The 24,288-nt window shown below is 33.1% G+C and overlaps 3 protein-coding genes across 3 annotated transcripts; 2 read left to right on the forward strand and 1 right to left on the reverse strand.

Annotated features, from left to right (window-relative positions):
• Positions 1-1,319: 1,319 nt before the first annotated feature.
• Positions 1,320-4,268, forward strand: LOC25484969 (NAC domain-containing protein 30). Its single transcript, XM_024785705.2, has 4 exons — positions 1,320-1,483; positions 2,730-2,904; positions 2,999-3,270; positions 3,384-4,268. Exons 1-4 carry the CDS (start codon positions 1,463-1,465, stop codon positions 3,969-3,971), a joined length of 1,056 nt encoding a protein of 351 aa, XP_024641473.1. The 5' UTR covers positions 1,320-1,462; the 3' UTR covers positions 3,972-4,268.
• A 4,346-nt stretch (positions 4,269-8,614) lies between these two features.
• LOC25484970 (uncharacterized membrane protein At4g09580) lies at positions 8,615-12,644 on the forward strand. The gene is made up of 4 exons (XM_013614068.3): positions 8,615-9,093; positions 9,201-9,471; positions 9,850-10,020; positions 12,097-12,644. The coding sequence occupies exons 1-4, from the start codon at positions 8,837-8,839 to the stop codon at positions 12,226-12,228; spliced, it is 831 nt and encodes a 276-aa protein (XP_013469522.1). The 5' UTR covers positions 8,615-8,836; the 3' UTR covers positions 12,229-12,644.
• A 1,710-nt stretch (positions 12,645-14,354) lies between these two features.
• On the reverse strand, positions 14,355-16,779 carry LOC25484971 (50S ribosomal protein L21, chloroplastic). The gene is made up of 5 exons (XM_013614069.3): positions 16,425-16,779; positions 15,788-15,868; positions 15,097-15,198; positions 14,931-15,005; positions 14,355-14,665 (listed from the first exon to the last, which is right to left on the reverse strand). Exons 1-5 carry the CDS (start codon positions 16,713-16,715, stop codon positions 14,576-14,578), a joined length of 639 nt encoding a protein of 212 aa, XP_013469523.1. The 5' UTR covers positions 16,716-16,779; the 3' UTR covers positions 14,355-14,575.
• Between the last annotated feature and the right edge of the window lie 7,509 nt (positions 16,780-24,288).

Genomic DNA, 24,288 nt, shown 5'->3' on the forward strand with positions numbered 1-24,288 from the left:
GGTATGATTCTGAAAGCAACTGATGACAATTAGAAGATGAACTATAGTGGAGCTCTTGTGCTAGAATGCTAAATCAAACAAGAACCACATAAACAAACAAACAGGATAAAATTAACTAAGGTGGTAAGCATATGAAAACAGTATAACTAATGCAAATGATGATCATAAACAGTTTGATGTGGACAGGTTTCATAGGTTCCAGGTGTAAACAAATGCAATGGTGCCAAATGGGACAGCGCACCAAACAGACAATTATATTGTGAAATTAACCTCCATTGAGGAATTAGCTGGAATAATGAATTTGTTTTCAATGACAAATGTGTTAAATGGATTTGGATCTCATCTCAAATACTAGCTCAAATGGTGAGAGAGAGTCCAGTTATACATTCAACAATCATAAAATCTGAGTAATGTGGGATCCGTCTCACAGCTAGCATGAGCCTGAGTCCGGTTCCCACATTGCAATACTTAACTCGGTTTTGATACCACGTTAAATCGGTTTGGATTATCCCAAAAGTCAGCTCAAAGGGTGAGGATGTCCAAACACATTTATACATCCAATAACTTAGAAATTTGAGCAATGTCAGACTCCAAACAACTTCAATACTGAGACTTGCTCATCCTCACAAAACCGACTTATAAGTGATGAGTTCCTCCCACTTATTAACACATTACATATAAGACCATATCTCATCCAATATAGAACTTTTTAACAAAATGAGTTATATAACTACCAAAAGAAACCAAACACGAGAATAATTAATTGAGTGGTATCAGAGCCGTAATTCAGTTAGGAGGCGTGTTCGATTTGTTCGTGTTAACGGTTGTGCAAATATAGGATGTGAAAAATTCACACTAAACTCTAGTTGCTTCCGGCGCTCCCCCAACTCCTTAAACAAAATGTGACATAATGCATGTTCCTATATTGTGTTATTTAGCGTGTTGATTCATATAAATTAATTAGCTATATATAGCCTATAGAATGTAATGCAAGTAATTAAAACTAAATTAATAATGCATATTAGTAGTTAAGTTGGTTAAAAATAAAGACAGCATAAACAGTAGTAGCAGTGTTTATAAATGTTAAAAAACTTAGGGTAGAATATAGAGGTGTAACTAAGAGGGGGGGTGGCGTGAAAGCTCGGTGTCACGCCGTCCAAACAAATTACAAACACTTTCCATCTATCTATCTGCCACCCCACGCGCAATCATCCATCAACAACTTATATTTATATGTTTAATTTTTTGTATATCTATATATTATTTCTCCTGCTTCTTTTCTGTACAACATTCTCATGCTTTTGCTAATACATATACATATATATATATATAGCACTATATCCTCTCTTTAAACAAACATTCACCACCTTATTACTCTCATAACACATCTCTCTTCCTCTCTCTCTCATACACACACACTCTTCTATTCTCTTCCAGTACTTGTAGCATCCTCAAGAAGAATATGACATCAAATCAAATTACTGTGAGTATTCATTCATATATTTATACATGTACATTCATATATAGTATACATCCTTAGTGTAGTGTAACTATTATTTACTTTTATTCACAAACTATCTTCTTCTCAAATGAGTCTGTTAAAGGAAGTCTTAGTCTTATCTTATACACATCACTTGATACCATTTGATGAGAAAAAATCATTTGGTTGGTTCAAGAGAACTGATCAAGCTTTTGATTTGCTATATATATTGTATCCATGTCTATTATTATTTTTTTTAGTTTGAAATGTTATATGAACTCATATATAGTTTCTTAATTTTCTTTCAAATTTCTTAGTTTTCTAAATAAAAATGGAGTCTGATGGAAATGTTTTGTTTATTATCATTTGGTATATCATGATCTCCTCAACAGTAGAAAAAAATACTGTGAAATGATATTCAATATTTGAAAATCTTCAAATCATGAATGAAAATCTTCAAACTATTACTGAAATCAGTAATATGGATTAAAGAAATTAATATAAGAAGCACGAGTAGTGTAGTGATAATTTATGTCCTTGGAAAATTAGTGTGAAAACAACCTTATGCTTATAGTTATGAGTGGAACTTTATCTAGCATGCCATGCTAATTGCTATGCTATGTGTTGTGTGATCAACGATTGTTTTCCACAGGAAGGTCTTTCTCCACCACCAACTTAAGTGTTGAGAGAGTGCACTGCACTCAAAGATATATTGTAATTGTGACAGCAAAGTCAATCTTTTCGGCCAACTTTTCTGTTCAATTTACTTTTTGAGTCAAATTCATTTTATGCAACTAAACCCATAAAAAACAACTTTTCTTAGGGTTAATTAAAAATATATTACACCTATATATATATCTTGTCTGTTAGTTGTTTTATATATTATATTATTAATGGTGGGATCCACACATGGTCTGCCAATTTTGGAATTGCACATGCTGCACAATTGTTGGGTCCAAAATTAAAGTTGCATCATCATCATCATCATCATCATTATTATGGCTATATATCTTAGCCCTAGCTAGCTAGTGTAATTTTTTAGAACTATGAGGTTGTACAAACTATCATGACAAATAAATAGCTTGATACATTTATCTTTTAATGCTGTCTTAATTACCATTAGGCCTTGGCTAAAAAAGAAATATATATTTGATATTTTTTATCTTATGTAAATTACAAAACCAAATCATATATGGTAAAATTGATCCTACATAATGAATGAATCATTTTGTTTTGTTTCTAATTTCAGGAGAGATCACCATCAATGGATATGGAATCATGTGTACCTCCAGGGTTTAGATTTCATCCAACAGAAGAAGAACTTGTAGGGTATTACCTCAACAGGAAGATTAACTCACTGAAAATTGATCTAGATGTTATTGTTGAAGTTGATCTCTACAAAATTGAACCATGGGACATACAAGGTATATTTAATATCCTTATGGAGCATGATGTCATGTCATTATTATAATATAGTTAGTTAATTACTAATGATTTGTTTGTTGAAAAAAAATGCAGATAGATGCAAGCTAGGATATGAGCAACAGAATGAGTGGTACTTTTTCAGCCACAAAGATAAGAAGTATCCTACAGGAACAAGAACTAATAGAGCCACTGCTGCTGGATTCTGGAAAGCTACTGGAAGAGATAAAGCTGTGACTTCCAAAAACAGAATAATAGGAATGAGGAAGACACTTGTCTTTTACAAGGGACGTGCCCCAAATGGAAGGAAAACTGATTGGATCATGCATGAATATAGACATCAAACCTCTGAACATGGTCCTCCACAGGCAAGTTAATTATTTTTGCATTAATTCAAATCTTCTTTCATACTTCTACTATTTAACCTTAATTAATTACTTTGAATGTTAATAATTTAATTTGAAATTATTAATTACTGCAGGAAGAAGGATGGGTTGTGTGCAGGGCATTTAAAAAGCCAAGTCCAAGTCACAGGCCAGGTTATGAACCATGGTATAGTAATCAACAACAACCACAGTATTTCAGAGATGATCAAAACTATGCAACAACAAGACCTTTATCAATTACAGATATTTTGCATGAAAATCGTTTACTCCTTCAAAATCCTGCAGCTGAAGGTACAAGTTTTAGTCACCCCTTTAGCAATGATCAACAGTTTCTATCAAACCAAAATACTCTTGTTATGGACAACAAACAACTCATTGAACTTCCACAGTTAGATAGTCCAACAACAAGTTTTGCAATCAAAGAAAATACTCATCACAATGGACTCACAATTGAAGAATATTGCAGTGAAGAAAGGAGCAATAATATTAATAATAACAATGGACAAGTAATTGATTGGAAAAGCTTGGACAATTTGTTCACTTCAACAAATCAATTTACAGATACAGCTAATTACTTTTCAAATCAAAATAGCATGCCATTGATGATACCTCATAGTCAACATGAGCTACAATCTCATCAAAATCAAGCTAATCATATCTTAGGTTGCTTTCCTGATTCATAACTTGAGTGTGACAATATATATATTCATATATTATAGCCAATAAGTAAGATGATATGGATTCATTATATCTTAGTTTTCCATTTCATCTTACTACAAAGCTAATTTAGAATTTTCTGATATTATATACATTTTTTAAGTGATAATGGAGATTCACTTGAAGAGTGACCTAGCTCCATAATTTGTTTAGAGTTCATAATTTTCTTTCTTTCTTTTGGATTACCAATTATAAGTTTAACTTTGTACTGTGTCCTTGGCTATGTAACTCATAAATGTACATTCTCTTTTTTTGCATGCATAGTGTGGCTTTATTTTACTTTAAGCTATTTTACATCATTATATTAATTCTGTGAGTGTTATCAAGTTTGTTATTTGGTATCAAGTATCAACATATATATTGTGACTCTTTATAATATGAGCATGTCGGAGATTCATGTATATATCAACCCAATTGGAAATAGGCTTTAACAAAGACCAAGAGAGGTCATTGTCTCTTCTATGAGTGGTGTATTGATCCTGTATTTTGCATTGGTAGGGCGTAGGCATGCGTTCCCTTGAGCTTCCTTTGTTTTTCCTCTCTTCTCCGTTTCGTTTTCCGGTTTAATGAGTTTGAGTACCCTTTTAGTGTGTGTTTGGATATGATTTTAAAACCACATCTTGTTAAAATATCATTTCCCAATGCACTCCAATCATCAAAATTGTGAAACTGGGTTTTATAGCTTTAACGTTGCGGTGATTTGCTGCCGTGCTTTTCTCAATTCTACCATGCTAGGCAAACAGGCCATTAGTCTATTTATATAAAATCTTCTTTGTTAATTAAAAGAATTGCATATATCAATCATCTCACACTGTTTTTTACAAGACACGGTGCATATATAGTTTTATTAAAAAAATTATGGTAGCCTTCTAGTTTCTAAGAAAAGATGACTATGTTCATTAGGAATTAAACCTCAAGATAAGTATAATCTAGTCAAGAATTCAAAGTTTGATTGTGAGATGAATGCAATCAGATCAATAATTCTCACTCTCATCAGTTTTGTGGTCTTGGTGGTTCTTCTAAAAATTCCAAGACAGTGTTTACTATTTTATGGATTTCGGTGATTTTTGTTGTTTGGAAAGACCGTAATAATAGGATTTTCCAAAACAAATCAGATCAGATTGAGACTCTTGCAGAAAAGGTGAAACTCCAAACATTCGGGTGGTTGAAATCGCACTATGCTTTGTTCGATTTTGGGTATTCCTATTGGATGTTAAATCCTTTATGTTGTATTCGAGCTTTACTGTAATTTTTTAGTCTATTTTTGTCTGTTTCTGCTTTAACATTGATGTAATTCTTTTTATCAGCTGCTCGTAAGCATACCTTGTGCTTGTCGAGCTGTCTGTTTCTTTATTAATATATTGTTTAGCTTCTTCAAAAAAAATCAGATCAATAATTATTCCACCTAGAATTTTATTAAATCTTTGCTTGGTAAATTTTTAGTGCGCTTAATTAGGCCAATAATGGTTGCAAGTATGAATTTCCGACATGTTCATATCGTAGTAGTTTTTTTACAATGAAAATCTAGCTCATTAAATAGAGAAGCATAAAGACATGGATGATATATGAAAAAAATGTTACGTTGTCTATGGTAATATAATTCAATTTTGTTTGTTCAAATATTTTTTTTTATAAAATAATGGCAAGTTTTATCTAAAAAAAGTTAATTTTTAAAATTTTAAGGTGTTAAATACACCACTCAATATAAATTTCATCTAGATTTCTTAGCAAATATTTTTAGCATTTTTCACTAAAATGTTGTCATTTTGGCAAAATTCTCGATCGAAGACGAGGTTGAGGACCACATCCTTCAGCGCACCATGCACAAAATCGATTGGTGACCTGTTGTGGAGAAAGAAAACAAAGAGAAAATGCTAATTGTGTCACTGGCATTGACTTTGAACGAACATGATCAACCAGACATAGAATCACCAATATTGTGATACATGTGAACTGTGAACAATCTGAATGCTAAATTACAAAGTATAAATACTCATATAATTTCTCAAGTTAATATACAAGTTCAAACCATTTTAGGTGGTTGTGGTGTTAAAATAAACTTTAAATCGTTTTCTTTGATTGTGTAATGTCTTGAAAATGGCCAGGTGTCTATTTTTTCTAGTACACTTTATCTCGGGTTATTTGTTTCTCTCTAAAATCTTTTTTTTTTCTTAACACTCTAGTTTAGCTTGATGGTAAGTAAAATCTATTAATAATCATTCCATCCAAAAATCAAATTAAGGTTTTTTCTAAAATCTCTTGTTCCGAAGTAAATTTTTAGATCTATGTTTTCTTTTTATATGAATTCTATGCTTTGAAGTACACTTTCAAATTTCACACTAACCATGATGTCTGTATGGTTGACAACATTTTTTTTTTCAACAAGTTCAAGATGGAGCATCTTCAATGCCTCAAACATAATATACGATAAAAGGAATCTAATATTTAAACACCCTATTTTTCATTATATTCATTCCACATTTCATTTTATCCCTATCTCTTTCTTTCTATCATATTATCAACCTATCATATCTATCACATAACTCTTTTTTTCTCTCTTCATTCTAAAATGTATACACCCATATAGAGTGTACACTAAAACATTTTCCATGATAGAACATTATAATTATTAAAGTTGCATGTCCTGCCTGCAAAGGTGTTTCATGTGAAATGTATATATGAGCACCTCATAAACATTAAGAAAGGTAAGTAAGTAGGTTGTCTTAATTATACACTACACAAAAAATTCCATAATAAAAACAATAAATATATTATCTGTTTTTTTTTAAGGTCAATAAATATATTATCATAATTTATTTTATAACTAGTTGTCCGATAGCATAGCCCTCTTAATTAAATAAAATTTTCTTACTAAAAGAGTGTTACCATAACAATTTTAAAAAAAAAGTGTATCATCATTTATATAAAAAATAAATCTATAACGATGTTTGGCCTATTTACCCAAAGAGAATACCCAAAAAGAAAAGTCTAATATAATCTATGCGAAAAATAAATCAAAATACTTAATTTTAGATATAAGATGGTGAGAATATGGTCTCATCTAAGTCTGTGTTTGGTTGGGAATTTGCATCACCAAAAGTACGTTTACATATGCTCTCACTATAATTCAAGGGAAGCTCCAAAATCAAGTTTTTCCTCCAACATGGTTATCTGTCGCTAAAGTGATATAAATCCACCGCTTAAACAAATATATACTAAGATGTAAAATAGGTGTTTAAATGTCATTACTTTTCCTCAAAGATGACAAGTACTTTTCCTGTCACTAGCATTCTTATCCATTATGCCCCTAATAATTGGACTCCGCTCCATTTATAGATACACAAACAGGGATTTAGGAAAAACAATTCCTCTAATGGGAGCATTTAAAATCTCTAACGGATCATAGATGAAGTATGGATTTGTTCCTAGAATGTGAGTAAATCATATTCTAGAAAGTGGCACGTGAGATACATGTAATTTTCCACTCTGTACTAGTTGACACATAAAATGATATTCAATTGTTATATATGTGCTTCATTCTTGAATGTAATATTGGATTAAGAGTTCTTCTTATATGTGACTTAACCATTTAGGTCGTCTCCCCAATCAATTAACTGTCGGTGAAAATGTTTCTTTGAAATCAATTCGAGAAATTTTGGTAAAAGCTTTTGTGGTATAAGGAGAAACAATTTCATCATTAATCATACTCTTATTACTATTAAAAATGAGGTCAAGGGGATTCAAAACCATGCTGAAGAAATTTTGAATGACTAAAATTATGCTTTCATGGCTCAAATGTCACAACTCTTTGGTCTTCGTGTATTAATTAACTCGTGGTCTCCTCCCACCCACAGTTGACTGCACTATGACTTCTTCTTCTGGCATGAGTTGAGATCATTGGAAAAAAAATCAATAGGCATTTCATCTTTATGGCTATCAACATGATCAATAGTAATGTATGTACCTATTACCATATTGTCTGTTAGATCATTGAGATTTTATATAAAGCTAATCAAGTTGTTGAGGCTCTTGCCAATCACAGGTCTCAATTAAATAATGTTTATAACGTAATAGAACACTTATTTATTCTTTAGCCTTTTTTTATTAATATCTTTGACCTAATTTTTTATTAAAAAATTATTTTAGCCAAGATTTTTACCTTTGTGATATCTAATCTAAAAGTCAAACTTCAATAATCAGATTTTTTTTAAAAAAATAAATAAAGTAATCCACCGAAATTAACATCGAAAAAATCAAATAAAACTTTTTTTTTTTTGGTGAAATCGAATAAAACTTTAAGAGGGAACATATTTCAGAAACTTAAGTTAACATCATTAGACCGGCCAAAATAGGTTTCATGTGGTCAAACTTAATTAATTTTTGCATAATTTCAACCTGCACAAATTTTATATTTTATTAATAAAAAAGACATCTTTTAATTTTTGTAGAATAAAGAAAAAGACATCTTTGTCCAAAAGATAAAAAATAAAGACATCTGGTCAAAAGAAGAGTTGAAATAAAGAAAAAAACATAATTGTGTTTATTAAATAAAAAGATAGTAATAATTTTATCTATTTCTAAGGAAATGAAAATACTGTTATAGAAAGAAAGTATCCATAAATATTCTGAATCAATATTCTTTTATACGTTCGTTCTTCATACCTCAAAAATCCTTTCACACTTTATCTCTTACAAATCACATTGCACCTCAAATTTGATTCATTTACAACACTTTCTTCTATCACCAAAACCAAATCAAATCAAAAATCTTAGCTCAACTCAGTTCATGGGATCGCGGTGATTGATTCAGATCGGATCCACCGTGCCGACGATGGCGGCGCCGAGGAGCTTCACGGCGTTGAAAGACGAAGAAAGCGGTGGTAGTATGGAGCAGCTTGAAGACGATTCCCCCAGCTCCAAGAAACCTAAATTGGAAAAATTCCCACTCAATTCATGGGAATTCGCCGTCGCCGTCGCTGTTTTCTTCCTCTTCTCCACCGCTCTCTTCTGCATTTACCTCACCATGCCTGCAACTACCTCCGCTAACCTCAAATTGCCTCGTACCCTCTCCGATCTTCGCACTCTCAAGTACTTTTCCCCTTTTGCCCCTTTTGAATTTTTCATATAAAAATTCAATTTTTTAGGTTTTTGTTTCATGGGTATTAAAATTCAGTGTTTTTGTTGAATTTGTGCAGGGATCAATTTTCGACGTATGCGAATGAGAATCCAGTGCAGTTTATTATTGGGTATTGTTCAACGTATATTTTTATGCAGACATTTATGATTCCTGGAACAATTTTCATGTCATTGTTAGCTGGTGCACTTTTTGGAGTTGTTAGAGGGATAATGTTGGTTGTTTTCAATGCTACTGCTGGAGCTTCTTCATGTTTCTTTTTGTCTAAGTTAATTGGGAGACCTATTGTTACTTGGTTGTGGCCGGAAAGGTTGAGGTTTTTCCAATCTGAGGTTTGTGCCTTCTTTTTGTGTGCAGCACTGACACTACATATTAAAGGTGTATCAAATGTTTGACATGTGTCCCGATGCCAATTCATGTGGGATAATCCATACAAACTCTAACTTTAAATGGGACATTGGGATTGGTCCCCCAGATTAGTTAGTCCTTGGACCGTAAATCAAGAAAAAGTTATTGTTTGACATGTGTCATTGTCCGATATGACACTAACACATGTGATTATATTCAATCACATCTAGGTGTCAATTTTGTGTCTGCGGTCTGTGTATGTGGGAGTGTTTCTCCACTTTTTGATGCTTTTCTTGAAATTATGGCATTAACTCTTTTGAATGCTGACATTTTTTTTTTTTTTTTTTTTTGGGTTGATTCAGATAGCAAAGCGTAGGGATAAGCTGTTGAATTACATGCTTTTTCTGAGGATAACCCCGACATTGCCAAATCTTTTCATCAATTTGGCATCTCCAATTGTTGATGTACCATTTCATATATTCTTTTTCGCAACATTGATTGGCCTTATTCCAGCCTCTTATATTACTGTCAGAGTAAGCTTTTCTGCCTATCTTAGTTATTTTACAATATTCTCACTCTACCATTTTCTAGAACTTGACATTTGTCAGTCCGAGTGTTTGTGCTGTATGCTTTTATTATTCTAGGTTTTCACCCCATTTTAATCTCTATCTTATTGCATGCCTTAATTATGTTATATGGGCCTCAATTATTATCGTTTATTTGCTTATACATTTGGAACTTTTTTAGATGAGTGTCTCTGTGTTTAAAGAGAGACAATAAAGAGAAGAGGGATGAAAGGTCTTTATGAACATTAATTGAATGATCATCAACTTAAGTTGAGCAACATTGATCTTGGGTTGGCTTGATGGTGTTGGCTTGGGTCCTTGGAGTGTGCTCCTCCTCAAGGTCTCATGTTCGATTCTCCCCGGTGCCAATTTGAGTGGGCTAGTTTAGCTTTTTAAAAAAAAGGAATTAAGATAGTTTACCTCCTAATGTCAGGATTTCTGAGCTCAATCTGTTATTGGATTGTTTTTCTAAAATGAAGCAGTTCAATGTTATTTATATTAAAGTAAATTTTGTTCAAGTATGTAAGATTTTAGGTGAGGTGTTTATTTACTTATGACCAAGTAGAAGTTAACTAAATTAAGCAATAACTGAGTATCATAGAAATTATGAGTTCTCAAGGAGAATATGGGGTTGTCCTTGGCATCAAACAATTTTCACAAGAATATTGCAGTATTGATCTTGAACGATATTGGGGATTTGAATGACTATGCTGGTAAAATTTAAACTGAAAAGACACAGGTCAAGTTGTAGGAATATACATTAGAGGAGGCATTGTTCTCGGGGTCATGAAGAGAACTACCATGTTGGTTAAGGATTTCTCTTGTATCTATTGCAGAGTTTAGTACTTTACTTTGAGAGAACAACATCTAAGCTTCCTTTTTTTTGGGGCATCCGCTTAAAATGTCCTTCATGTTGTTCTTTGCTTTAAGTGATTTGGGCAACTGAAGTGACAAGAATGGTTCCATTGTTTATTGCTCATGTATTTTGTTTCTTTGATCATTTTTTGCTTGATTGATGTTTATCATATATTAGTATGTTGTTCGCATTTATCCGTTGTATGTGTTTTGATTTAATAGGGTTTCATTGCTGCTGCCATACTAGTATGGTTTACACTAAAGGTCCACCTTAAGCCCTTATCTTTTCTTAGTTCTAGTTGTGCTTACTGAGTATATTCAAAAGATGGTGCCATAGTGCATACTGTTTTGGAGATGGTCTAGTCTTAATTGGAAAGTTGAGAGAAGTAAAAAAAAAGGAAACTAAGAGATATGGGTTGGAGACAAACCTTGGAAGCATGCAACTTTCGCACAAGGTGAAGTAAAATATAGTGTGATGGGGAGATATATGTCAACCATAGCATCCAAGTAGGGTGGTATAAAAGTACCATTAAGGATAAAATAACAGCTTACCTTCTTGATTATATAATACTTGCAACATCGAATAAAACTCAATGCTTGGCAATATAAAGCCATCAAGAAAGTAAGATCAATGCAATAGAGCTAATATAGTACATTATTACAGTAGGATTGTGGACGTACAAGATAAGATGGAATTAGAATGAAATCATTGGCATAAACTCCATTGTAGTAAAACAACGGTAGAGGGTCTTTGATGATTTAGACATGTGTGGATAAGACCCATAAAACCGGTGATGTGGGTAAAATTTTATGAAGGACTGTTCGCCGGTGATGTGGGTAAAGTTTTATGGAGGATTGTTCAAAGGTGGGGGGTAGAAGGAGACCAAGGAAAATTTTAGTCCAGAATATTAATAGAGAGCTAGATTTTAATGGTCTTTAAGTTATGCTACATGACAATATAGTATGGTATCGTTTGATCTATGTATTGTTGTAGCTCATCTGACTTGGTGCAGCAGCATTTGGTTGGTGGTTTTATTTTGGTTTTTATTCATAATCGATTTTCCTTTTTTATAATTCCAAACTCTTGGATGAATAGGCTAAATATCTTCTATTGTGGTTTGTCAAACTTTTGTGGTAGCTATATTTCTTTTTATCGTACTCTTAATGCTTCTATTGTTGTTTAACCAGGCTGGACTTGCTCTTGGGGATCTTAAGTCAGTGAAGGACCTATATGATTTTAAGACATTATCAGTGCTTTTCCTTATTGGTTTTGTATCTATACTTCCGACAGTTTTGAAGAGGAAGCGAGTATATGAATGAAGTTATGCTGGCACACCTGAGCTTGCTTAATCCATTTGTAAAGCCACGTTACAGTGGATCAAAGGGGATAATAGTTAACATGATAAAGGAAGAATTGTTATCAAATGAAACAGTAGCCTCATTTTTATTTTCTATGGTGGAGCCTCTCTTTTTTCTCTTCCTTTTTGATCGCGTGGAGAGTTAGGGTAGACTTAGCTAGAGATGATCAATATACTCAGCCATGGCTCGCGAGGCTTCGGTGGAGCGCTTAAATTACACCTAATCTAGCTTTGATTGTATCAGGAACGATGTAGTGAATGTTTATTGATGTGGTTGGCGTATCTGCATTCCACCACATAGAAACATACATTATTTACCTTGTACTATTGCTTGTTTATCAATTACAAGATATAATAGAGAATTCCTATTATTCATTACTCTCTGTAGTTACATCAAATTATGACATGGTCCAACTTTATACGCTAGCAAAGTGCATGCATACACAACTCAAATCAGTGTTTTGTATGCAGCTGTGAGTACTAGGACTGTTCAGAAAGACTGAATCGAACTGAACCATTTTTTAACCGCACCAAAGAATTAAAATGTAAACTAAACTGCTGTTTTAAAAAACAGTTTGTGAACCAAACTGTGTACTTAAATCCCAAACCTAATTTTATGAACCAAACTGTGGGTAATATAAATTGTTACACTTCGATTCAAGCTCTACTCCAGTCTTCAATGATCCTCAACCCGGCCTCTTCTTGCTTCATTTTGTTTCAAAGTCTTGTTTATTTAGTGCAGAAACAAAATCACGAGGGGTTATTAATTTATTATGAAAGTTGTTCAATAGCGTGTGCTCGAATTTGCAGTTGCGGTATCTGCAAAGCAAAACAAAGTTTTCTGCTTCTGGGCATACAAATGGTTACTTCTTTTACCCTTTTTTCTTTCTTTCTTGAAGACATTTTCACCTTTAGCTCAATCTCTGCCGTTTATTCCAGTTTTTTTCCGAATGATAGCCAGATATAATTAACATGTTCTTCGGCCACCAAAGATCGAAAACCTTCATCAATCACAGTTACTAGAGCACCAATCTTTGTCACGTTTAATTTCCATGTCTTGATATGAGACTACCAGTACTGGTTGTTGGCATTTCGTTTTCCCTCTAGTGTAACTTTAATGTTTAATCGTTATTCTACGCCTTGAATATTGAACTTTCTTTTATACTTTTCAAGGTAAAACCTGCTCAATTGGTCAATTTTTTATGGTTCGATTCAGTTGGGTTGTCTTTTAACGGTTTGGGATGAAACAATTTGGCCTGGTTCGGGACACAAGTAGTTCAATTTGGTTCAAATAAACTATTTTTTCAGTTCAATTTGGTTTGGTTTTCTTTCCGAACCAAAACAGCCCAAGTGAGCAAATATTGCAATCTGCCTTTGAGCTGGTATTGGTTAGAAACCATTGATTGCAGAATACATATCTCTACTATTAAGTGGCCAGTATTACTCATTTACCGGCTAAGTAGTAGTAAGTAGATAAAGTCATAAGTGTTTTTGAACAGATCGCATTTTAGATGTTCATCATTTCAAGGTCTTCATCATTTCAAAAATGTTCATGACACTACATCAGTTGTTGCTTAGACACAAACATAAATAAAACTCATCTAGACACACTCACATGAATTTAAAAAGTATGAAAGAGAAAATAATTAAATAATATGTATTTTTAAAATAATTAAATGATATGTATTTTATGAGTGTGTGCCTAAATAACTTCAATTTGGGTTTGTGACTATACAAGAATTTCTCCTACATCAGATGTTAAATAAAAATGTTCACGACAGTGAACATTTAGTAGATAAAAATATACTTAACCTTAGATTTAAGTAAATTCAATATCTCAACGTATTTTAGAATTAAAGATGAAAACGTAATTGCTTGTACTCTTCTTTTTTTGGAAACTCGGGTATCCGGTCCAAGGAGTGACTATAATTTGCTTGTGTACTTAAAAAACAAAATACTTCAAAATATATGATATGCTTGCTCCTCCGATTAGATGAAAGGGACCAATAAAAAATGATTAACATTTTCAAATTAAATTTGTTCCAACAAATCTTTCTATGCAAGGTAAAGAGAACTGAAAAAGTAACATTCAAAGTAAACAGGCTCTTCATAGTAGGAATTGGAGTGATAATTGGAGACTGGAAAATAGCAATGTATTTGGAAACAAAAGATTACAATGACATACAATAGCTACATAAACATTCAAACAACTCCATCCATGATAAAAGCAAAACTAACCATGGCAAATTGATTGCTAATAGTTATTATAGATGAAAGAAGATACAATACTCGCATAGCGCACAAAATGTTCATGATGATTCCAAATTTATATCGTCCATGGTAACTTTTGGGTAGTCCTCATAGCCCATAATGCTATTTATCCGGATGCGTGTATTTGGCTGTCACAAGTTGAAAACCAAATCAAGCATCAAATTCTGGTAAACTAAATATTCATAAAAAATGACATGGAAGCCTCATGTGCCTACAGGCATACATTCATCATATATACAACATGGATTCCCATATTTCTAAGCTCCATTCAGAAAGTTTAAGGGTAAGATAATTCGCTCATAAGAATTAATTCCCAAGCCACATATAGACATTTCAATCGCGCAAAGTTTTGATAAATAATTGGATTGCAAAGTAAAAGGATAGCTAATATACCTGTCTGTGTCCAATAGTTCTACGATACTTCTTCTTTCTTTTGTATTTGAATACAATTACTTTGTTGTCTAAACCCTGCATTAAAACAAAATGGTTAAGGTAGGAGATGTATTTTACTTTTAGCTTTTCCTAACAGGAGAACAAAAGCAGAGAGAATGAAGAGTACCTGCTCTTCCACTGTCGCATATACCACAGCATTTGTTACCACTGGTTTGCCAATGTAGCAGGATGTATCTGTTCCAACCAGTAAAACCTTATGCAGGGCGATCTACAATTCCAAGAGTTAAAATTAATGTACAGTGCATAAAAAAACGCTTTGAAAATAACAGCAGATGTTCAGATAATGGAAAAGGAAGAAATCGCTTCAAAGGGAAAAGTGACAAATTATAATCATTGGTTTGAAAACCAATGGTTATAATTTCAATCATTCATTTCTCACATCATATGGTTAAAATACCTCTTTAGGCCTAGTTTCTTATAACTTACTTTTGCATTGAACCCTTTTATATTATATTTATAGGTCCTACCCATAGTTCAGGTCATTAATGATAGTCAATTTCACGAAACCAGAAAGGGAGCAGGAAGCACTCGCATCATACCTAGGCCGACCATAGTTTTAAATATATTGTATGAGCAAGCTAACATTACTTAATAAATGGTAGCAATTTTAGAGGCAATGTTTAGGGTGCAAAGCAAATGGTGATAATAGGTTGGTGATGTTAACAAAGGTTGGTGATGTTAACAATCACATATAGAACAAAATAATGAGTTTAACGAATACTGCATAACTAAAAGACCAAAAATGAATAAGTGGAACATGTCAAATGGCAGAATTTAAGAACAAACAAGTTGTATACCTTGTCGTTAACGTTGGCACCTTTGAGCCTCTGAACAACAAGCCAGCGGCCAGGATGAACAATATATTGGCGCCCACCAATCTAAACAAAACAACACAAGAAAATATTAAAAAGCAAAAGAACAGAACATAAAATTTGAGACAGAGACCCCAAAACAATAAACAGCAAATACCTATTTACCAACCCAACAAACTGGAAGTAGTCCAACAATACAAAAAACAGTTTAAACATCCAAACTAACTTTTTTATTAACTAATTTATTGAGCTTAGATGATTAATAAATTCAATTAAGGACGAATCATTCGGGAGAACCCAAGTTCAAAAATATAGGTTGGAACAATCATTGGCCAGACTTGACTTACTATTCGGCCAAACTCCAGGGGTCCTTTACTAACCATTCCTAATCTTTAATGTGCGATACTTCAATCACAAATAATTTCAGATGAATGACTAAACATATAAAATAGATAAAACCATGGTCATAGAGCCAAAAATATGCAAACTCAATTGCGTCGCCTTCACCCATAGAGCAATCTAGATTAAAAATTATACATAAAGCATGCAACTTTTGAACAATTGAAACAAAAGGGTCACCCAATCCACACTCAACATTAAAAAAAATCCTCTAAAAACTCACCATTACAACAGCAAAAAGACCCTTCTCCCATGAAGGAGACTGAACAATTTGAGAGGATTCAGACTCCGATACTTGAGAATCAGAATCAACAGGCGCGACAGAAGATTCAGTGGATTTGGGAGCGGGTAACAGAGGCAAGCGTTGTGAGAAAGTGGATTGGAAAGAGAGGTTGTGAGAAGGAAAACGAGAAGAGAAAGGTTGATGAGAAATAGAGAAATGAGGTTTTATTGAGCAATGGGTTGTGAAAGAAGAACAGAGAGTTGAAAGTGTAGAAGCAGTTGCAGAAGCCATTTTGAAGAAGAGAGAACTTCCTCTCTCTCTCTCTCAACTCTATCCTTTTATGTTCTTCCTTCATCCTATCCATTTATTTACTCTTACAAACCCAATTTTATTATTATTTTATTCATTTTTATTACTCCTTCCGTCCTACGATGACACCCATTTGAAGATGGGTATTATTGAACTCCGTATTTTTGTACGAATATATGGCAAAAGTTATGGTGCATAAGTTATTTCCTTATGCACCGTGCATAAACACATCACAACTATCAGATTTCTTTTATTTTGAACAAAAATGGTTTTGGCTCACTTTGGGGGTGTAGGAAACAATTATGTTGGGATTTATGCACGGTGCATAAGGATTTCCTTATGCACCATAACCACTCCCCGAATATATATATATATATATATATATATATATATATATATATATATATATATATATATGATATCATTGAATTCGTCTTAATGAATATTTTTAAAATATCAAATTTTTATAATTTTTTCTAAAAGATTAGTGAAGTTATTTAAAATTAAAATTATGTATTGGTATGTGTGACAAGGTCAACTGTGTCACTTAACATGAGACAAGAAGAGTATAATACAAAATACTCCTTGTATCCCTTAATACTTGACACAGTTGACCTTATTACGCATATCAATGCATAATTTTGAGTTTAAATATCTTGAATAATATATTAGAAAAAATTATAAAAATTTGATATTTTGAAAATACTCATCGAGGCAAATCTAACGACATCTTATATGATATTATTTATCTTTGTATATTAATAGAAAAATATGGTCAAAATAAGTTAGGTCAAAATTACACATCTGCAAATGAGTCATCTAATGCGGGACGGAGGGAGTATATATTTGGATTAAATATGTTTGGAAAAATGTTAACCGGTGTCCCGGGGCGCACTGGTTAAGATATCAAATGTACTACGTTTGTCCCTATATATAATAAGACTCTTTTGCTAAAACTACGGGAATTAAGAAAGTGTGTATTTGTATTAATGTTGTTTGTAATTACTATTTGTCATACCCTAAAGTTTTACCAATTAATTTTTTCCGCTTTTTAAAATAGTCAATTTGTTTTCATTCGTATTTTAGTCAGGTAAACTTTCTATTCATATTCTTAGCTCATCAAAATATTTCTATTCATATTTTAAGTAGTTAACGTTGTTATTCGTATTTTGGTTGGTTAAAATATTTTTCATTCGTTTTTTCAATCAGTTAAATATGCTCATCGTTATTAATTTGTAATTTTCAGTGGTCAAAACCTTTTTAGTCACGATTTAAGTAGTGAAAATCTCTTATTCGTATTTTTGAGTAGTTAAAAGTTTTGTTCGCATTTTGTACGTTTAAAAACCACTTTGTTCGTTTTTTAGGCATTTAAAGTTTTATCCGTACCGGTATGTAATTAAAATCTTTTTGCGCGTATTCGCATATAAATGAATTTCCCCTTTTCCGTTTTAGTTAAATTTCTTTTTCCGCTTGTACGATAAACATCTAAAAGTTGGTCCGTATTTTCTAGTCGTCTCGATCAAAATTTCGGTAGGGAGGTTACTTTAAAGTACCATATTTAGTTTCGAAGGAACAGTTTTTTATTTTTATTTTTATCTTTTTATTTTATCAATTTTATTATTATTTCTTTTTATTTTTTTATTTTGTTAACCTTCCAAAAAGAAGAGTCACGAGTGACTTTCTTCTTCTTCTTTTTATTTTATTTTGCTTTTATTTTATTAGTTTTATTTCTTTAAGTCTAAGTCCATGTGTCCTGTTCTTATTGGTCCTGAGGGTTTCTTTTTGCCCAAGTTTCAGTAGAGGGCATTTTCGTCATTGGTATGTATCAGTCTCAAACCCTAGTTTTTTACAATAAAAAGTCTGCACAATGTCAAACGCGTCAGAGATTTCAGCAGCATTAATTATAAACACCAAAAATTTCTCTTTCTTCTCTTTTCCAGATCAAACTGCAAAAAATCATGAAGTTCATCGTGAACATCATCATGAACATATGAACCTAGATTTTTCCAGCAAGCACAAATAATCACAAAAATCCATAGATTTGAACCGGATTCCCCAACAACCAACTCGAATCATCATATAACCACCAAGATCGTACCATTTTTCGAGCAAGAACAACATCACCGATTCTCAAATCGTTTCAAAACGACAACAATTTTGGTATTACAACAACACAACGAATCTTGATCTAATGTAAGCTTCACGTGAAGGAATAGAAGAAGAAGGCACTTGAAGTTTTCCGAAGACTTTTATCTCCAGATCTTAACCGATCCAAAGAGGTAACTGATTCTCCTCTTTCGTTCTCTTTCTTCATTCGTTTCTTTTTTTTTTTTTTTGAAAAAAATAAAAGATGTAGATCTAGACATGCTTGCTGTTCATTTTCGAAAACTAAATTTGAAATTGGTAACAAGAAAGAAAAGGATGTCTAGATCCGTCGTTTTTTTTTGAAAAAAGTATGATTTTTTTTTTTTGAGATTTCAAATACAGATCTATAACATGTTGTTGCGCGCCGCCCTGTTGGGCCGGCAAACCACTGCGCCGGAGCGGCGAAGCTCGCCGGAGAAGATGTAGATTCATCTTCCTCCTTCCGTTTTCCAGAAAAAGTTTTTAGAGAGAAGTGAGAGAGAATCTCTCTAAGTTTAGAATGATAAATGTTTTTGTGTTGTTTCCTTGTTGTCTCTCCCTTTATATACTCCCTCTGTTTCCTACACGCGCGTATATGTTCTATGGTGATCCCTCGCGCTGTGAACCATCAGATCTGGATCGTTCTAAAATCTGATGGCTACTGTGTGTTCCATCCGTGTTTGTCTGTCTGCGGTCTACTGTGTGCCTGCTGTTTAAACCGTCAGATCTTTGATCTGACAGTCACTGTGCTTCTTGTGTTGTTTCTCTACTTTATGCTGTTTTTTAACCCTTGGATCTTTGATCCAGTGACTGTGATGAGTCTTTCCTGTGATTGGATCTGGATCCTCTGATTAATCAGACGGTCTAGATTTGTCCAGTCTGAGCCCACTGTTTTTAAAATTCACTATTGTTTTCCTATTGTCACCACTGTTTTCACTTTTTGCACCTCTTTTGTTTAAAAAATTTTCTTCAAAGTTTCCAAAAAAAATATTGTGATTTTTTTTAATTGTTATTTACTCTTTTTATGGTTTTATTTTATATCTGCATTTTATTTAGAATCATTTCATGCATATTTTAATTTCTTGTCATTAATTTTTAGTATGTATTTAGGAATTGATATAATTTAATTTGTGCACTTTATTTTTTTTTTTTGTTTTTGTCGTTTATTTTCTCTTGAGGCTTTAGCATGTATATAGGTCCCTTGTAAATATCCATATGAGAATATGTACCGACACATGCACCGACACTTGACATTTATTTCTTGTTACGTTACGCCGTTACGTTAGTTTTCACCGTTAGTTTAAAAAAATCAAATATGCAAAACTTCAGAAATATTTTCTTAATAAACCTTGGTTGGTAACCCAAGTGTTTTTTTCCTTTTACTTTCTTAATCAAATGCTTAATTGACTTAATATTCATATTAGACTTGATTTTCTTGTAATTAAAATTTGACCAACCTCATCTTATTTTTCTCTCATGCCTTGAGGCCTCTAATCTCTTCTTAAAATCTTTTTTTACAAAATTGTTAAAATCAATCCAACCCACCAAAAAGAAATTTTTTAGGTGAACTACATTGGTTTTGATCCCTTTTCTTTAAGGGTATATAGGCAAAGGAGTTAATCCTTCAAAATCAAATAAAAATAACCAAAAATATACTTCTTCTCCCTCCATTCTTTCACTTAGATTTTTTTAGGTAATAATTTTCAAATAAGCAAATCAATTTAGCACAAGATAATTTAGGTAAGAGGTTCCTATGAAATACCATAGACGCCTAGGGTGCTAGCACCTTCCCTTCGCGTAACCAACCCCCGAATCCAAAGTCTTAAGGGTTTTTACTCATTTTTTTCCCTTCCCACGAATAAAAATCGAGAGTTCAAAGATTAACGATTCAAATCAATTAATGGTTTGATATCCGAAAATCACGAGCACACTATTGTTTTTACAATTTTATCCTTAAGAAAGAGAGTTAGTTTATGTTTTCCATATGCAATTTTTTGCTGATTGAAGAAAAAGATGTATAATAAATAGGGGCAGGTATGTAAATAAATAACTAATGTAGTTGGAAATAGCAAATGAATCTTATAAAACGGGACCAAAAAAATTCTCAAAAGGGTCTTATAATTAGGGACGGAGGTAGTAGTAAGTATTACATTGAAATTTGCATTGTCAATTCCTCAAAAACATAAAAATGTGTTATTTTCACTTTATAACTTTCTTTTTTTAGTTTTCCTAACTAGTGTCCCGGGGCACTGGTTAACATGACTCATATGTTTATGGTCCTTATAAATATATCAAATTTTCATTTTATTTTCTCTAAAAATTTCTTTCGACATTTACTCGTATAAAATTGTCAATTATCAATTTTGGTCCTTATTTTAAAGTCGTACCATTTTTATTTTTTAATAAAATTGTGTAGAATATTATAAAAATCTCTTTCAAAATAAGTTAAAATTTTTCAACAAAACATAAATTAAATATGAATTTTTAACCACCAAAAATATTAAAATTCATATTTAATTTATGTTTCGTTAAAAAATTTCTAATATTTTTTAATAAAGATTCTTATAATATTTTAAACTTTTTTGCAAAAATTTATTCAATAATATGAATTCTACATATGAGTTTACTTAAAAATAGAGACCACACATGACATCAAGTGGTAGTTTTTCATCTATTATATTTAGCATTCTTGCAGCTCTTGATGTGGAAGATCGTTCACGATTTATGGCTATTTTATGGAGTATTTGGTGTGCTCATAATACATGCTTATGGGAACAAAAATTGGTTAACGCTAAAGCATCTTGTGTTTTAGCTTTAGATACGGTTCAATATTATATGTGGTGCCACCGTCTCAATGTTTATGTGCAGACTGTTGATCGAACTTGGGCTAAACCGCCGACAAAATGGATCAAATGCAACTTCAACTGTGCTCTTTTCGAAACTGAAGGTAAATTGGATGTCGGTATCTTTTTTCATGATAACCTTGGAGACCTTATCTAAGCTCACTCCATGCTTATTGTATCAATATTTTCTATTATCCACCTTATTATTATATTCACTCTCTTATTATGAATGAAATGAAATGAGAAATTCTTTCGTAAAAACCATTATACCAACGTGTCGACGTCTAATAAAAATTGAATATTGAGTATTTGACAATTACTTTTAAAATACAATTATAATAATATGAGTAGTGATATATGTACATCCATTTGAAGACAAATTTGATGACAACCTTGTTTTTCTGTTTTTTATTGATCAAAAAGAATGGAGAGAGAAAAAGGAAGAGAGAGGAAAATAACATAATGAGAATATGAGAGAGAAAGTTGTCCAAAAGTTATCGCAAAATGGTTGTACAAATATCATTTCTCTAAGGGTCTTGTTAACTTGTGCCTAAGTTAAAGAGTTTAAAATGGAAATTAAAAATAAATTTTATATTGAAAGTATAACTTTTGCAACTTTTAAGACATTGAATGCACAAGTTCCAAGAAAAAACCTTCTACATTTGGTGGGAATTGAGATGGTGGTGAAGGAGAGTGATGGTAATAAGCGTCCGGGCCTGGATGGATTTAATTTTGCTTTTATTAAGCAATTTTGGTATCTTATTAAGCATGAGGTGATGATTTATTTTGATCAATTTCATGGTAATAATGTGTTTCCGAGATGTCTTTTATCTTATTTTGTCACTCTTATTCCCAAGGTGAAGAGTCTCGTGGCTCTTAATGAGTTTCGACCTATCTCTTTGTTGGGTAGTTGGTATAAGCTTCTTGCTAAGGTGTTGGCCGGAAGATTATCAAAGGTGATGAATTCGGTAATCTCCAAATCTCGATCGGCTTTTTTAAAAGGTAGACATTTGATGGATGGGGTGATGATAGCGAATGAGGTGGTGGAGGAAGCGAGGTTAAGTAACCGCGAATGTCTTATCTTTAAGGTTGATTTTGAGAAAGCTTACGATTTGGTGGATTGGAGTTTCTTGGAGTATATGCTTCAAAGGGTGGGTTTTGTGGGGAAGTGGATTGTTTGGATGAAGGCATGTGTGTGTGGTGGGAGTATGTCGGTTCTTGTGAATGGTATCGAAGAAATTGATATTCAAAGAGGGTTAAAACAAGGGGATCCTTTGGCACCTTTCCTATTTATTTTGGTGGCAGAGGGTTTTAGTGGTCTTATGACGAACACGGTGAATCGTAACTTATTTAAAGGTTTTGAGATTAAACGGGGTGGAACGGTGATTTCTCATCTTCAATATGCGGATGATACTTTGGGTATTGGTGAAGCCTCTATAGAGAATTTATGGACCATTAAAGCTTTATTAAGAGGTTTTGAATTGGTCTCCGGCTTGAAAGTGAATTTCCACAAGAGTTGTCTTATGGGTGTTAATGTTAATTGTAGTGTTGGTTCTCTCCCGTTTTTGTATTTGGGATTACCGGTGGGTGCTAGGGCGAAGAGTATGTCTACTTGGGAACCGGTGTTGGATTGTATTAGTGCCAAACTTAATTCTTGAGGGAATAAATACATTAGTTTAGGTGGACATATTGTCCTCTTAAACTCGGTGTTAAATTCGATGGCTATTTTTTATCTTTCTTTTTTGAAGATGCCGGTTAAAGTGATTAAAAAGGTGGAAGCTATGCAAAGAAAATTTCTTTGGGGGGGGGGGGGGTGAGAAGGAAGATTTGTTGGGTTAGTTGGAGGAAGGGTGTCAACCTAGAGGTAAAGGTGGGCTTGGCGTGAGAGACATTAAATTGGTTAATATTAGTCTTCTAGCTAAGTGGAGATGGATGCTTATTGAGGATCAATCTTCTTTGTGGAAGGATGTGATTCATGATAAATATGGGCCAAATGTGGGTTATAGAAGTATGGTGGTGGGAGAGGGTTGGCCGAATCATGCTTCTAGGTGGTGGAAAGATCTAATAGCTTTAGAGGAGTTTGGAGGGGTTAGGTGGTTTGGAAGGGAGGTTATGAGGAAGGTGGGGAATGGTGGGGATACGCGTTTTTGGAAGGATGTGTGGGTGACTAATGAACCGTTAAAGGAAGCTTTTCCAAGACTTTTTTCTCTTTCGTTAAATCAAGAGATGGAGGTTAGGTTGGCGGAGAGAGTTGTTTGAATGGGAAAAGGAGAGTCTTCTTTTGCTTATAGGCCGTTTGAATGGGGTGGTTCTTAGGGACAATGTTGATAGGTGGGATTGGAAACCGGAGAAGGATGGTGTTTTCTCCGTGAAAACTTGTTATGTGGTTCTTCAAAATGTAATGCCGGTAGTAGGTGGTTTGACCCAAGTGGAGGAAGTTATTTTCTGGGAAATTTGGAAGAGTAAAGCTCCGGCTAGGTGGTAGCTTTTTCGTGGACTTTGCTTCTTGATAGGATTCTGACTAAGGTGAATCTAGCTTATAGGAGGCTTTTGGGGCCGGACGAGTCTCGGCGGTGTGTTTGTTGTGG

Source organism: Medicago truncatula, chromosome 1 (assembly GCF_003473485.1).
Source record: "Medicago truncatula cultivar Jemalong A17 chromosome 1, MtrunA17r5.0-ANR, whole genome shotgun sequence".
NCBI lineage: Eukaryota > Viridiplantae > Streptophyta > Magnoliopsida > Fabales > Fabaceae > Medicago > Medicago truncatula.